The sequence below is a fragment of the Anoplophora glabripennis genome, unplaced genomic scaffold (assembly GCF_000390285.2).
Source record: "Anoplophora glabripennis isolate ALB-LARVAE unplaced genomic scaffold, Agla_2.0 scaffold206, whole genome shotgun sequence".
Taxonomy (NCBI): domain Eukaryota; kingdom Metazoa; phylum Arthropoda; class Insecta; order Coleoptera; family Cerambycidae; genus Anoplophora; species Anoplophora glabripennis.
The window spans coordinates 332,468-348,481 of record NW_019416733.1 but is presented as its reverse complement, the minus strand read 5'-3'; the positions used below and the strand labels follow the sequence as shown (position 1 = coordinate 348,481).

The 16,014-nt window shown below is 30.5% G+C and overlaps 3 protein-coding genes across 4 annotated transcripts; 2 read left to right on the top strand and 1 right to left on the bottom strand.

Moving 5' to 3' along the window:
* Positions 1–926: 926 nt before the first annotated feature.
* On the top strand, positions 927–9,193 carry LOC108904681 (protein ERGIC-53). Its single transcript, XM_018707320.1, has 8 exons — positions 927–1,190; positions 1,715–1,869; positions 1,918–2,090; positions 2,621–2,913; positions 3,039–3,139; positions 3,194–3,498; positions 8,545–8,820; positions 8,879–9,193. The coding sequence occupies exons 1-8, from the start codon at positions 1,016–1,018 to the stop codon at positions 8,913–8,915; spliced, it is 1,515 nt and encodes a 504-aa protein (XP_018562836.1). The 5' UTR covers positions 927–1,015; the 3' UTR covers positions 8,916–9,193.
* A 233-nt stretch (positions 9,194–9,426) lies between these two features.
* Positions 9,427–10,606, bottom strand: LOC108904708 (protein FAM136A). The gene is made up of 3 exons (XM_018707353.1): positions 10,419–10,606; positions 9,722–9,940; positions 9,427–9,663 (listed from the first exon to the last, which is right to left on the bottom strand). The coding sequence occupies exons 1-3, from the start codon at positions 10,503–10,505 to the stop codon at positions 9,538–9,540; spliced, it is 432 nt and encodes a 143-aa protein (XP_018562869.1). The 5' UTR covers positions 10,506–10,606; the 3' UTR covers positions 9,427–9,537.
* A 441-nt stretch (positions 10,607–11,047) lies between these two features.
* LOC108904706 (protein phosphatase 1 regulatory subunit 21) lies at positions 11,048–12,958 on the top strand. Of its 2 annotated transcripts, none has more exons than XM_018707351.1 (4): positions 11,048–11,190; positions 11,372–11,683; positions 11,758–11,976; positions 12,093–12,958. In XM_018707351.1, the coding sequence occupies exons 1-4, from the start codon at positions 11,131–11,133 to the stop codon at positions 12,477–12,479; spliced, it is 978 nt and encodes a 325-aa protein (XP_018562867.1). In that variant the 5' UTR covers positions 11,048–11,130; the 3' UTR covers positions 12,480–12,958. The 2 variants fall into 2 exon arrangements, with proteins under 2 accessions (XP_018562867.1, XP_018562866.1); XM_018707350.1 differs by having other exon boundaries at positions 11,758–11,988.
* Positions 12,959–16,014: the final 3,056 nt, after the last annotated feature.

Here is a 16,014-nt window from a genome sequence, read left to right as displayed (position 1 = left end):
TTGTACACAACTCCAATATACTTTTTTAAAACATGGAAGTGTTTATCACATCTCTTTATTTTTAAAACATCCGCTAGGAAGTGGTACTAAATTTAATAGATTGATATGTCGCTCATGTTTTGTGGATCGCTCTATTCCTTGCATGTAGCTCTTTTGTTTTTAATAGTTATTGTTAAACATCATTTCAATTATTTTAATTTATATTAGATAAAGTTTAAAATCCAAATTTTCTATTATTATTTCAAACCACAAATTTTTCATGTACAGAGATCCAGAATGATTGAAGTGTTTGGAAATCGCAGCCTGTGCCTGTCTCTGTCAATACTACAGATTTTTATATGCTAAAGATGGTGTAAGAAATAGGCTGCGGTCCCCAAACGCTCCAATCTGCCGAGGGAGACTACAGAAGGAGAACGAACTCCATGTAAACTATTGTAAACAAATATCTTACTAATAATAGATAGTGTGCTAGTGTCCCATATGCACCGAAATAGTGTGGAGAGGGGGGAAACTTTTTATTTAATAAGTTCCTAAAAACAAATTGCAATATTTATATTAATTTATAGCTTAGTATATTCTATTCATTTTAAAATAAAATTGGTTGGAGATCGATTGAGAAGAATGTTATATGTTTTGTGGAGGAGATTTTGTCTATTAAGGCCACGGATTTCTTAAATTTAAGAAATCCTTGATTAAGGCTTAATGCTTTTTATACTGACGCCATAGACACTGACGCTTTTCTCATCTGTTTTACGTGTGAAATTAGCTGGTTTGAATAAGTTTGATGTTGTGTATCAAGAACATATTTCGAGTGATCTGGAGTGCTCCAACAGGTACATCCGAAAGTACAGTTCTGTACGTATAAAGGATCCTATTATCCACCTGTGCACTGTGCATTGGTAGATCTGTGTTGTCAACTTTCTCTTGCGTTTGCGTACATGTGTCGTGTCTTCCTTACGGCTACGTTAACTGTAATCATGATCTCTTAAAAACGGCCGCAATTAATTAATTTATCATGGGGAAATTATTGAATTATAATAGTATCTTCTTATTGTTTTTATTATATTTAATAAATTTGATCGGTGCATATTTAGTACATGTACATAGGAAGTTTGAATATAAATATTCATTTAAACCGCCTTACTTGGCTCAAAAGGATGGATCAGTGCCGTTTTGGGAATACGGGGGCAGTAAGTATTTTCTTCTCATTATTTGAAAGATTTGCTATCGTGTTTTTCTCATATTACTCTTGGACCTCGGTAAGAATTTTAATTGCAAAGAAAAACGAGTACCTACATAACCATATTATTACTGAAACGTCAATTATGACACGTGTAAGTGAAAAACAGATGTTTTCAAAAAAATTCTTAGGAAAATTATTATTTTTGAATTGACCAATATTTATGAGTAACGCACAATTGAACCAGTGTTATAAACATACCAAGTAGTAGAATAATCTTTATTAATTTACACTTTAATTGGTAATAATTGAATTTTTATGAAATTACGTTCCTACGTTTTTAAGTGGGTATGCCTGCCAATATCCCGTTTTTTTTTAAGAATTATTTTATGACCATTATTAAAAGTAACCTTTTTAGTAGGTAGCAGAACTGAAATAAGTGTTATATGTAGATTTACTACTATACTTTCCGTACAAGCTGTCATCTGTCCAATAGTTATATTCCATTAACAAAAAACACAAAATTTCTTATAGATGCTATAGCAAGTTCGGAGAACGTTAGAATAGCCCCATCACTAAGAAGTCAGAAAGGCGCAATATGGACAAAACAGCCAATTAATTTTGAATGGTGGGATGTGGATATTGCTTTCAGAATAACAGGGAGAGGAAGAATTGGTGCTGATGGATTAGTAAGTCAATATTTTTAATCTTTTTTTTTTAATTGTTCTGTATTGTAGGCTTTTTGGTATACGCAAAGTAAAGGAGCTTATGATGGAGATGTGTTTGGTTCTTCCGATAAATGGGTTGGTCTTGGATTATTTTTTGATTCGTTTGACAATGACAACAAACATAACAATCCTTACATTATGGCTGTCGTTAACGACGGCACCAAACAATTTGATCATCAGAAGTAAGTAATATTTTAATTTGTTTCATTGCGTGATGTATTTCGTGTTTTATTGGTCATAAATAAGTGACTTTCAATTCAAATTTCTAAATTTTTTAACTAATAAAGTAATGTACAATCAGAATTTATCGGCACCGATTAATGTTATGTTAACTACTTTTAGAGAGCAGGATAATTTTGGACTCTTAAAAGTTTAAGCCCTTTTATTTCTAAAAACTATCTAAACTTTTTCCATGGCGTGGATATTAACTACAAATAATAACCAATAAATATTACAGTATCTAAAATGAACATATTTAAGTGGGTTTTTTATTACTATTTTTATTATATAAGCTTGGTATCTATTAAGGGACACGAATATACATATTACGATTATAGACCACATTTTAGGAGGTATTAAAACGTAGGAAATATTTACACGTTTTTTTTTTCTTGTCAATAAATATGTTTAGATAATTACAATATTAACTAACTACAGTATTTTTATATATTAGATTGTGATTATTAATTTTTGTTACATTAATTCTTTCTAGTGATGGAACCACTCAGCAGTTAGCTGGTTGCTTGAGAGATTTCCGTAATAAGCCATTTCCGACAAGAGCAAAGATCGAATATTACCAAAATACTTTAACGGTGTTATTCCACAACGGAATGACAAACAATGACAAAGATTACGAAGTATGTTTGCGTGCCGAGAATGTGCATTTGCCTAAAAATGGTTATTTTGGTATTTCAGCTGCCACTGGCGGCTTGGCTGATGACCACGATGTCATTCACTTCCTTACAAACAGCCTCCATGCGCCAGGACAAATAGAACAAAATCAGGGTAAGTGTCAGATCCTGTAAATGCTGATTGAGTAATATTACAGTAACAGCGTTACAATACTACCTGAAAGTTTTCAATAACTCTATTATTCGAAAATGGAACAATTTATTTATTCGTCTTTTTAGTGACCGGAGAAGAGCAGCAAAAACTGCAACAAGAATACCAAGATTATCAAAAGAAGTTAGAGCAGCAGAAGGCCGATTATAGGAAAGAACATCCCGATGCGGTACGGTGTTATTCAGCTGTAAAATTAATTTTGTAACTGTTGTGTCCTTTACAGAAAGAACCTGACCTGGACGATTGGTTCGAGTCGGATACCGACAGGGAATTTCGACAGATCTTCCAGGGATTACTCAAGATTAACGAAGCTACCGCAGAACTCAGTAAAAAACTAGACGAAGTCGTAGGCCGTCAGGAGAGAATGATGAGTATGATTTCTCAAACGGGCGTGGCCCAGGGAAATATACCGCCGCCGCCCCCGGGGCAGCCGTCGAATCAGGGTTTCTCCGATACCATAAGAAGGCACGAGGTCGACGCCGTTTTTAACAACCAGAATCAAATATTAAATGCTGCCCGTGAAATAAGGTAAGTTATTTGTGCTAATTTTGTCATAACCGCACTTAGGGACTTTTTTCGGAATTTTTTTTTTTTAAATTTAAAATGTATTTCCTAGTTTTTTTTAATTTTTGATCTTTTTTTTTTTTTTTGAAAAGAGGAATACACAATAAAAATGAAAATAATAAATTATAACCTTACTTTTAAAACAAAGTGTAAACATATTGAGAACTGCTGGAGTCGGGGGGGAATGACATGTCGTAGTAAGTGTTTGATGTCAATTGATAAGCAAACTTGACAAATTAAATAGAAACGGTCATATTAAAAAATAGCTTACATTAATGGAAAAACTTTGTTGAGAATTAATGCAATGCAGGGTCGCCAGTGAAGTTTTCAGGTCCATGATAAATCTGCGGGCTTCACAAATGAAGCTAGGCAAGGCCCGTGCACCTGAAGCATTTACACCCTAAGAAAAAATATCTACACGATACTACCATTTAAACAAATTTATTGCAAAATACATAAAAAAAACGTTTGCTGGACAAAAATAGCAAATTTATAAGTATTTTAGCAAAAAAAACAAAAATTATAAGAAACGTTTTATAAAAAGTAAAACAGAAATTCCAATTAAACTTCAAACGATTACTCGCCTTTTTGCTGGTATAATGAAAATCACTTTATCTTAAATTTCAAAAATAGGAAAAATCCTCATTTTTCACCTTTTAAACTCGATCTTTCAAAAAAAAAAAACAAATCGGACAATAAATAAATTTTTTACAAGGGCGTTCCCGTTTGAAATGGGTTGCACTATAAATTTTTATTTGATTTTAAAAAGTTGTATTCAATAATTATTGTGACTGTGTTATACATATTTACATCTCTTTTGTCTTCCAATGGGGTGTTAGCATAAAAAAAATGTGTAGTGCTATGTCAGAGTTCTATTTTGCAATAAAAGTTTAACAAATTGTACAAATAATTTTGATAAAAGCCCCTTACACAAATTTCTATTTAATTTAAAAAAAATTTATTCAAATTGTAAGCCATTGTTGTCTACTTGTGACCTGCTAGGTTGTAGACATGTTATTAATACAAACTCCTCTCTGTGTTATTATTACTATATAAAAAAGGGGTATGTGATTTTAATTGAAATTTCTACTAACAGATGGCACAAATAAGGCATAGTCTAAAATATTACAACTTTCTGCCAAAGTTTTACTTTTTAGTCCAATCAAATTAGATTTTTACGTGTCAAAATTTAGTTCGGGGAACAAAGACATGTAAAAATTAGGAAAAATTTCGTAAAATTGAATGAACTACTTTATCCCAGCTCAACGTTAGGGCAAATGGCGTCTAAAGTTCGCAAAAAACTGTTTTTTTAATAAAAAAAAAAATAAACATTTTAGAAAAAAATGTTTTAGACAAAAGTTGTAGAACTTTTTATAACAAAAATTTTGGACCTACCAGATGTCAAACGAACAAGTTATTGCAAAAAAACGGCTAAAAATTGCATTTTTTTAAAACTTCTATATCTTTAAAACGAAGAAAGATTTTTTACGAAACTTTCAGAATATGTAGTCCTTGGCAAGTAGAATAAGTGCATTTTTGTAAAATGGAAAAAATTGAGTTTTTCGAAAAAATACATTTTATTCAAGTTTCCATAAATCATACAATAATGCACTTACGCGACCCACCTTGGGCTTGAAATTTTCTTTAAGAGTTGTACTTTCTTGTGCAAATTGTTCGCAAATTGCAAAATAATCGGAAATATGCAAAAAATGTATCGAAACTTTGACTTCTTTTTTTTCTTTGAATCGACAAATGTAGATCTTTTTCTTATCGTTAAAATGTAATCGGAATGGCATTATTGCCATTTGAAAGCTGATGTTTTTTCACGAATTAACAAAAAGTCATGACCAACAGGAGCCAAAATTTTTTATTTTTTTTTTTCTGTATAAAAAATAGTCCCCGATGATTGACCTTTGTTTACAGTAAACTTAATTTTGTTGGGTCCCATAAAATGCTTGCTGTGACAGCGTGTTCAGTTAGTGTTCAGCGTACTTGCTCAATTCACATTGCACAAAAATACATTTATTCTACTTGCCAAGGACTACATATTCTGAAAGTTTCGTAAAAAAAATCTTGTCTCGTTTTAAAGATATAGAAGTTTTATCTATCTTCAAAAGTATATTGTTTATGCGAATAAGGTTCATCAGTATAATACAAGATTTAATGACAATTTGTCCAAGGCATACCTTAAATCAAACCAGAAATACGTTTTTATATAAAGGTCTTGATCAGTACAACAGATTGCCAAATGATGCCAGGAATGTTGTGTCATCGAGAAAATGTTAGAGTATGTCAAGTCGATTTAGAAACGTATATTATTAATGTAAGTTTGTTTTCACACTGAATTGTGGTATAGTTTTTAAATGTATTTTATTTAGTTCAATTTTATTACGTTATAAAGTTATATGGAGTCAATATTGTTGACAAAAAATTTTTGTATATTAGGACGTTTCCTATTTCAAATAAAGGTTATTATATTAAAAATGCAATTTTTAGCCGTTTTTTTGTAATAACTAGTACATTTGTTTATCAAAATTTCTGTTATAAAAAGTTCTACAACTTTTGTCTAAAACATTTTTTTCTGAAATGTTTATTTTAAATGAAAAAACTATTTTTTCTAACATTCAGCTGCGGTAAAGTAGTTCATTCAGTTCTAAGGAATTTTTCCTAATTTTTACGTGTCTGTTTACTGAACTAAATTTAAATTTTTTATAATTCCCAGTTAAATAACGATATATTGAAAAAATAAAAAAGTACGTTTTAAATCTTTTGCCACATTATTTTTTGTGGCAATATCTGATGCCACCACCAATTCAATTTTCTTTTGTATTTTTCCGAACATTATCTTGCTGATTTTAAAACAGTATTGGATNAGATGGCACAAATAAGGCATAGTCTAAAATATTATAACTTTCTGCCAAAGCTTTACTTTTTAGTCCAATCAAATTAGATTTTTACGTGTCAAAATTTAGTTCAGGGAACAAAGACATGTAAAAATTAGGAAAAATTTCGTAAAATTGAATGAACTACTTTATCCCAGCTCAACGTTAGGGCAAATGGCGTCTAAAGTTCGCAAAAAACAGTTTTTTTAATTAAAAAAAAATAAACGTTTTAGAAAAAAATGTTTTAGACAAAAGTTGTAGAACTTTTTATAACAAAAATTTTAAGCCCTACCAGATGTCAATCGATAGACATGTTACTGCAAAAAACTGGCTAAAAATTGCATTTTTTTTAAAACTTCTATATCTTTAAAACGAAGAAAGATTTTTTTACGAAACTTTCAGAATATGTAGTCCTTGACAAGTAGAATAAGTGCATTTTTGTAAAATGGAAAAAAATGAGTTTTTCGAAAATATATATTTTTTTCAAGTTTCCATAAATCATACAATAATGCACTTACGGGGCCCGTTTTGGACTTAAACTTTTCTCTAAGAGTTGTACTTTCTTGTGCAAATTGTTCGCGAATTGCAAAATAATCGGAAATATGCAAAAAATGTATGGAAACTTTGACTTTTTTTTTTTGGGTCAAAAAATGTAGATTTTTTTCTTATCGTTAAAATTTAATCGGAATGACATTAATGCCATTTGAAAGCTGAAAAATTATTATTTTTTCAGTGTAAAAATTAGTCCACAATAATTGACCTTTGTTTGCAGTAAACTTAAATTTGTTGGGTCCCATAAAAATGCTTGCTGTGACAGGGTGCTCAGTTAGTGTTCAGCGAGCCTGCTCAATCACAGTGTACAAAAATGCATTTTTTTACTTACCAAGGACTATATGTTCTAAAAGTTTCATAAAAAAAATCATTTCTCGTTTTAAATATGTCAAACCAGAAATACGTTGTTATATAAAGGTCTTGATCAGTACAAAATATTGCCAAATGATACCAGGAATTGAGAAAATGTGAGAGTATGTTAAGTCGATTTAGAAATGTATATTATTAATGTAAGTTTGTTTTCACACTGTATTACAGTATACTTTTTAAATGTATTTTATTTAGTTTAATTTTATTGCGGTATAAAAAGTTATATGGAGTCAACATTGTTGACATCAAATTTTTGTATATTAGGACGTTTCCTATTGCAAATAAAGATTATTATATTACAAATGCAGTTTTTAGCCGTTTTTTTGCAATTAATACATTTGTTTATCAAAATTTTTGTTATAAAAAGTTCTACAACTTTTATCTAAAACATTTTTTTCTAGAACGTTTATTTTAAATGAAAAAACTGTTTTTTGCACACTTTGGATGCCATTTTGAAAATGAGGCTCTAACATTCAGTTGCGTTAAAGTAGTTCATTCAGATCTAAGGAATTTTTCCTAATTTTTACTTGTCTTTGTTTACTGAACTAAATTTAAATTTTTTGTAATTCCCAGTTAAATAACGATATATTGAAAAAATAAAAAAGTATGTTTTAAAACTTTTGCCACATTATTTTTTGTGGCAATATCTGGTGCCACCACCAGATTCATTTTTCTTTTGTATTTTTCCGAACATTATCTTGCTGATTTTAAAACAGTATTGGATATACATGGATATTATTGTGGGATATTTGGTTTAGGAGAAAATAACATTATTAAAATTTGGCCTTATATTTTCTGAAAAATGTAAATACTTTTTTTAATTTTGGCCAATTAAACTAATTCAATTTTCTTCTATCTATATTAAAAATTGAGTATTCAGTATAATTTCTAAAATTGTATACAAATTTTTTCCTCTCCGTCAATTTTTTAGCAATTTTTTCCGGATTTTGGTTTTCCTTCCGGGGTTTTCGGGAATTTTTGGGGTTCTTGAGGAGGGCAAATTTTTGCGGATTTTATTTTTTTTAGGATTTCCCCTGAAAAAAAAATTTTGCCCTGCATAAATCTCCAAATTTGCAAACATTTTATTCAACATATTTTACATAAATTGACTGGTGCAAACTACTCTATCGCCAATCTGTCCATTTCGACTCCTGCAAACTTTCCTCCTGTTATTAACGTGATTTAGATGTGACGTTAAACATTTTAGGCAATTTGTCTTGGAGGTGAAGCAAAGGGCCGACACAGTCATCAATAATCAGGCCAAGCAGCCCACCGCTCAGGTGCAGTCGGTGGGTTACGACACTCAGTCCATCATATCGGAGATGCGAGACGGGCTTAATCACGTCAAACAGAACGTTGCCCAAGTCTCACAGAAATTAGGGCAAGGCCAGAATTGCCCCAACGTAAGTTGCGTTTCCGTTACGACTCTGTTAGGTATAGCCGTCGTCCAGTTGTTGATTATCTTAGGATACAACATTTATAGGTAAGGTTTGAAATATAAAACTGTCCTTAAGTTGTTATTTTTTGACACTCTTTTTTAGGGATAGTAAAGATAGCCATGCGAAAAAATTCTATTAGGGTGGTTGTGAGAGGCGGAACTGACTGGTGTACATGTACAAACAAATACACTCGTTTTAGTGCGAAATAAATGAGAAAATATGACTAATTAATTATGAACAATGTTTGTCTTTTTTTTTGTTAGTCTTTGTACAATTTTTTTTACTTACATACTTTTGAGTGTATTATTTTTTTCCAATTAAAAATCTACAGTAGAGTTAAGAAAACTTTGATGATTTGGTGCATGTATGTGTATATATTAATTTTTTTTAATAAATAATCTCTCTTATTTATCTGTTCTCCTCGTTCTCTTACTTCCACCAAAACATTGCACTTGAATAAACCCATCTTCGATCTTGTAGAGTTGGGACTTATGAAAGGTCTTTTTTTTATTTTGAAGTATACCGTCACCTATTTCGTGATGATCAAACTTCTAATGCCCTATATTGTTCTATTTTAAAAGTCTAATTACTGTAATTTTTTTTTTGCAATCAGTCGACCAATAATTAAAAATGCGAAAACTAAACAACTATTAAATATCTACAAACACCTTTTAATGAGCAGACAAGTAAGTAGTTGGAAGTACACATCTTTTTAAAGGTGAAAATTCTAAAAATATTTTATGTGAGGCAAGGTGAGATTATCAGTTATTAGGTTGTCCCCGAGAGAGGTCCGCTTTAATTTTCTTCACTAGAGATGGCATAAAATCTATCTGCTTATCGACACACTTCTTGGCACATTTCTCAAATATAGCTGTAAATTTTTCTATCTAAAAACAAAGGATACTTGTAATACTTCTACTTTTTCTAATCACGGTCCATATTTACCTCCGATTCTGATGGATTGGGACCCATTTGTACTCTTACGTCGTCGTTACAATCCGTTACGCATCTTTGGAGTTTATTTTGTAATTGTTCCAGTTCTCTTTGTACATAAGATTGCGCCCAATTTATTTTTACGGAGCAATTTTCTACACATCTTTGAACTCTTTCCAAAGAAGCTTCCCTATTTTCACAGCAAACGGCAGCGCATCTATGCATGTCGGCCTTTATTTAAAAAAATACAGACTTTTTTTAAATATATGTTATCGTTAAACTAACACAATTTCAGAGAGTACATTAAAATCTCATGTGCAAGTGTTAGTTGTGGACAATTTTTGGAATGAGCAATTAAAAACAACCTTACCTTTAAAATTCTTAATTATTTACATAGCCGTTTTCTTATTCTAGGATACCACCTGCAAAAAAAAGATGTATTTAAAAGTTGTTCAGCCATTACATATTTTACAACATACAAGCTTTACTCAAATCTCCATGTATAAATATATCTAATAGTAGAAGTAGAAACATGTTATATCAGACATGGAAAATGTAAGGTTATATATATATTTCTTAAACTTTTCTTCCATTTTTTACATGTAATATCCCAGATTATAGATAAATGTCTAATGCTATATACTTTTTAATAATAGCGGTAGTAATTATTAGCATAAACTTAAAATGAGATAATTCTTATTGTCGGTACCTGCATTTTTCGTAAATAATCGACGTCCAATTCATTTATCATTTTGGTCATTTCTTGTTCAATTCTTTGCCTCTGTTGTTCCACCATGATTGTATATATTTTTAAAATTATATTTGCAGTATTTGCACTTTGCACTAATTTATTGCTACTTATCTGACATAACCTTTTCAACACTTTATATACATAACCTGTACACCACATGAGGGTTTTTCGATTTGGCAAGAATAGTAGCTATCAGTAGCTAATAGCAACTTAGAGTTACTCTGAACTGATATTAGTTGCTATTAGGTACCATTTTTGCCAAAACGAAAGTACCTATGAATGAAGTTTCTGCACACCACGGACGACAAAAACCACAGAATATAGTTTTTTTCTTGGTTTATTAATTTCCAAATAATATTTAGGGGTCCGTTCTGTAATTAGCTTCAGTAGAATTTCAGTAAAACACAAAATATTTTTGTTAAGACAGGTTTATATGGGATTTATAGAATTTAGAGTGAAATGAAATTGTTTGAAATAGATTTTTAGATAGTTCAGTTCAGATCTTAGATTAAATACACAAGTTTCAGGTTCAGATCACTACTTGTCAGACATGGATATGAAAGGAAAATTCTCCATTGGTAGTTAGGTTATAATAACTATCAACCTTATTATTTATTTTTATAGAATCAAAATAAATAGAAAGGGAATTAAAAAATGGTACATATTTAAAATGGATAGAGAATCAGATATTGAAACTAAATATCACAAACTTGCTACAGAGTATTCTAAAGTATGTAGTTTTGCAGTTATTTTAGAGGTTATAAATAAAAGGAAATAAAATTTGGTAGTTAACTGTTGAAATGTTTTATAAATACTACTAATACTAATTTTATGCTTAATGGATAATATTTACAAATATAATATATAATAAATTTTATGTATGTACAGTATTAAATTTTATTGTTGATTAGGTGAGGTCCCAAGCTGCCGTTTTAAAAAAGGCCGTACTGGATGAACAAACCAAAAATATTGAGCTGACAGATCTAGTCAAAAAGCACGAACAAACTATGCGTAAACGAGATCAAGAAATAGAAAGTCTAGTTTTTAGAAACGAACAACTAACAAAAAGAATAATGGTTTTACAACAAGATTTACAAAATAATTCTAGTACTAAGAAGAATAAGAATAAGCCGGCAGAAATTTCATCCTATAATGAAGTGGTAGACGTAGTTAATGAAGAATTACAAAAGAAAATAGTGGAGAATGCTCAGCTCTTTAACACTGTAAGCGGTTACATGTTAAGCTTTACCATTTTTATTTTTTGTAACTAATATCTTGTATATCTTGGTTGTTGTAGGTTGCTGAAAGGGACTTGGAAATATTTGATAGTAAGGAAAAAATAAAAAATTTGGAGGAAAGTTTGTGCAATTTACAGAAAGAATATGACCGCAAAGAGACATGCCTTGTCCAAGATAAAAATAAATACGAAACCGAGATCAAACAACTAAGAAGTTTAGTGGATCAGTTGACTAGTAACACAAGTACAAAAGCCTGTGGGAAAAGCGATGAGACGAATGTGAGTAAAACTGTACATATTGTATATTGTCAGCAATTTACGCCCTTCCCATTAACAAATTAATTTCTGTCCCATTGTCCCAATAACATCTTTTTATTAAATAATTTTTATCGCAGGCTGACTTTTGGAAAAACGAAGCCGAGAGGTGGAAAACGGAATGTGACTTTTTAAGATCTAAGCCAGATTCTAGTGATAAACTAACCAATTATTACGAACTGCAATTAAGTAAAATTTTAGAGAAAAATATTCTGTTAGAATCCGAAATAAAAACATTGTGGGCAGATAATATTTGTTTAAAAACTAGATTAGAGCATGTCACGTCGGAACACTGTAAATTAAAAGAAAACATAGAGGTAAGCTACGAGGAATTAATTACAACAAATAAAAATTATAAAAGCCAGCTGGATGCCATGACTGAGCATCTGGCTGCGCAAAACGAAAAAATTGCTAATCAGTGTGATGAAATTCAAGTTTTAAGGCATAAATTATCTTTAAAGAAATAAAGTTTTTATTTTTAAAATGTACAAAGTATAAAAATGCGTAGTATTTTATCATTCCAGTCATATTGAAAAATATATAAATTGTAATTACAGTGCACATAAATATTGTTTAAAATAAAGTTTAATTTTTCTGCAAGTACTGTTGAAATAGTTTTTTTATGCCAGTGTTAAAGATGCCATTTCACAATATGGAAATTATTTGTTCAGTATGTATCTGTTAACAATAATTCGTTCACATTCAATATACAGGATGTTTAAGATAATTTATCCTCTCTATACCTATTTAATTTTTGAAATAATAAGCAATAACTGTTATCTGAAGTTATATGTATTTTTTTATTTTAATTTTCTAAGTACCCTATTAATAAGGAAAAAAATTGTAATAGCATTTATAAAATGAGTGTGTAATTTGTTGTTAAAAGTGGTTTTGTTCCTTTATTCACAAAAATTTTTTAACACTAATGAATAAATGTTTTATTACATGAAGACATACATATATATTATCTATATTATATATAATATTGCTTATATTTTAAATAATTGTTTTTGTTATATAAAAAAATAAAATTATGGAAATCTTTAGTTCTGTTATTTTTTTATTCGCACATACTTCAGTCGAATTAGAGTTTGAACGTGAAAAAATTACTAGTAGACATTTTACTGCGCTTTATGACGGGGGAAGTGTATATAGAATAAAAGTAACTCGGAAGAAGTGACGCTAAGTTGGCAAATTACAAATAAGTGCCAAATTTACGTGTTTTTTCACTTTTTTTACTGCCCAGGAAGATCTTGATGACCCATTGGAAAATTAGTTGTTTTATGTTGTAGTCAATTAAATTACCTAAAATTTAAAGTCTCTCTAACGTCATATTTCACCAATTTGTTAACTGTAAAATGAAAGTCGAATGCGGAAATATCAGTTTTCGAACATTGCGCATTATTATTGCAAAAAGCGATGGATGTTAACCAACATCTGTGCCAAAGGCCGATTCGATTGACCGTGAAATTGTTGCTCCAGGTAGGTGTTTGTTAATTAATTTCATTGGATTTTTTGTAACTAATTGTTTAATTAATAAACGTTAATTTCAGAAGTTAATATCGTAGATATAGGTTCTAATTGATCCAATGAAAAGTATTGAAAAAGAAAAATTTAAAAAAGTTGAAATTAGGTACCTACCCCTTCACAACTAAGAAAGTGGGACGTGCAAACCAACAACAATAACAAATTGTCCGAGGGTCAGGCAAAAGCCTCTCGGGAATTCACTCTTTTTGCATTAAATAGAGCTTATTTTACGGTAATTTAAAGAAAAAGATAAATCAAAAAGAGGCGTACTCTTTGTTCTCAAGACAGTTTTTTTATATAACGTTAATTATTGTTAATTAATTATTAGACGTATTATCGGACCGGGGGAAGACAAAGAAAAGATTAAACTTTTATTTAGGCCGTCTAGATCTTCGTAGGCAGTAAAAAATGTGAAAAAACACGTAAATTTGCCACTTATGTATTTGCAATATTCCAACTTAGGGTCACTTCACTACTTTCGAGTTACTTTGTTTATATTATTATTCTGCATACCCTTCCAGTGGCGTAACTATACCATCTGGGTCCTGTGGCAAATTCTTTTTATGGGCCCTATCAGTAAAAATCGTCACGTTGTACTTAGTTTAATTTTAATAAACCACTTAAGTAGTTATCCAACACTAATAACAATTTTATTTTCAAGAGCATTGGTTTGTACATTTACAATGAAATAACAATTTAATTTCAATAAGATATTTATTAAGAAAAATCTTTTCCTCGAGCTTTCTGTTCCGCAAAAGTAACATCATCAAAGTTTAAAGACCGGGCCATAGGATTTTCAATAGACAGAATAGCCAAGTTACTTAACTTGTCTTGTCCCATAGAGTTTCTTAAATAGGTTTTTATTCATTTTAGTTTTGAAAATGATCGTTCAGCACTAGCTGTAGTCACAGGAATTTTAATAAATAACATTAATGCAGTGCATACTTCAGGAAAGCTGCAGGACATAAAATGATTCTTTATTACTTATTAATAAATCACCAAGGTCTCTAATACACCAAGACTTTTCTATTTCGTCTCTGAAAGTGGATCGAATACTGAGAATTTCCCTGGTAAATGATTCAGATGTCTTTTTTATATATATCAACAAATTCTAGAGCTTTCTTTAATAGATAGATAGATTAGATCCATTAGATCCATATATGTATATTAAAATCCGATAGCTCCGTCTGCGTCGCACACTCGCCCCGAAAAAGAGCCGATTTCCCGTTTTTTTCCTCAGGCTCTGCGAGGGGCGCGGCCCAATTTTTGTGTGAAACGCACGAGTCCGACACGCCCGCTAAACAATCAACTTTACTTTGCCACCATTTGCAGGTTCAATAAAACAACAAATACGAAATATCATATGATAAGAAACAAATGACCAATTGTCAAAACAATCACATAAAGAATGCGCAGTCAGTAGAGCCCTCCGTAAATAAAAAAATAGCAAATCCGGGATTCCCCTAACATAGTCTTGCTAGCTCGCCCCAGCGGCAGCGCCACGAAAAAAGTACTTTCTTGGTTAACAAAATGACGGAATTCCCCGACCGTCAATGCTCACCCCGCGCTGCCAATGTACCGCGACAAAAAATTTAGAAACCAATGGATGCGTTCTAAAATTGATCAACATAGTTTTGTTTAGGATGTGTTGAAATGCTTAGCGATTAACTTGAAATTGTATTATGGTCTTTAGTTGTCTCACTTTAATGGATTTTAAGCAGATACTTCAAAAAAAAATTAAAAAATATACTTTTCAAGTAAAATAAAATACTCAATGTTAAGAGCAGGATTACGAGAGCTAAAGTTTTTGTTTTTTCATTTTTGTCTTATAAACAATTAGAATAAATTTGTTGCCAGTATATTTAGAGAGATTATTTTTCCACATTCGTAAAACTGGAATTTTTACACAAATTAGAAAAAAAAGTTGCTCTAACTTAATTAAAAGTTACTTTTTTAAAAAAATCACAGCTACTTTGTTTATAACAATGAAGACTTCTAATAAGTGCCATATCGAAGATAAAGAGCTAAAGTTTCTATGTGAAATTTTTGAGGACGACAGCATTTCTGAGAATGCTCCAAATAATAACTTCGATACAAGATGACTGTGAGTCAGTGGAGGGGGAACCTACAAATCCACGAGCAAATTGATAGAGCAAGTTATATCTCTGGAACTTGTTGGCCGATTTTGTGTTTTTTGTTATTTGGGGTACCTTCTTGCGTACATCACAAATATGCATTTTGTTAATAAATAATTAATTAAATAATTAATAATTAATCCAGTAATTTGTTTAAACATTAACAAAACCTTTTTTTTGCAAAATAACATTTTTTGTAATTTTTTGTAATGGAACATTATAGGAATGATTAAATATCATTTTTTAATAAATTAATATTGCAATTAACTAAGTATGTTGTTTAAACTTTTATAAAAAGAAATTCTAAATTATCAACATTTTCGTAGTTATTTTGAAGGGA

What these genes read in the sequence shown, in the direction of transcription:
- LOC108904708 (XM_018707353.1), bottom strand. Translation starts at nt 10,505, where the DNA reads ATGGTGGAACAACAGAGGCAAAGAATTGAACAAGAAATGACCAAAATG. An exon ending in ATTATTTACGAAAAATGCAG is followed by an intron (nt 9,941 to 10,418) that starts GTACCGACAATA and finishes TTTTAAATAAAG; the next exon opens with GCCGACATGCATAGATGCGC. An exon ending in CCAATCCATCAGAATCGGAG is followed by an intron (nt 9,664 to 9,721) that starts GTAAATATGGAC and finishes CTTTGTTTTTAG; the next exon opens with ATAGAAAAATTTACAGCTAT.
- LOC108904706 (XM_018707350.1), top strand. Translation starts at nt 11,131, where the DNA reads ATGGATAGAGAATCAGATATTGAAACTAAATATCACAAACTTGCTACA. An exon ending in ATGCTCAGCTCTTTAACACT is followed by an intron (nt 11,684 to 11,757) that starts GTAAGCGGTTAC and finishes TGGTTGTTGTAG; the next exon opens with GTTGCTGAAAGGGACTTGGA. An exon ending in AGACGAATGTGAGTAAAACT is followed by an intron (nt 11,989 to 12,092) that starts GTACATATTGTA and finishes TTTTTATCGCAG; the next exon opens with GCTGACTTTTGGAAAAACGA.
- LOC108904681 (XM_018707320.1), top strand. Translation starts at nt 1,016, where the DNA reads ATGGGGAAATTATTGAATTATAATAGTATCTTCTTATTGTTTTTATTA. An exon ending in GAATTGGTGCTGATGGATTA is followed by an intron (nt 1,870 to 1,917) that starts GTAAGTCAATAT and finishes TCTGTATTGTAG; the next exon opens with GCTTTTTGGTATACGCAAAG. An exon ending in AAACAATTTGATCATCAGAA is followed by an intron (nt 2,091 to 2,620) that starts GTAAGTAATATT and finishes AATTCTTTCTAG; the next exon opens with TGATGGAACCACTCAGCAGT.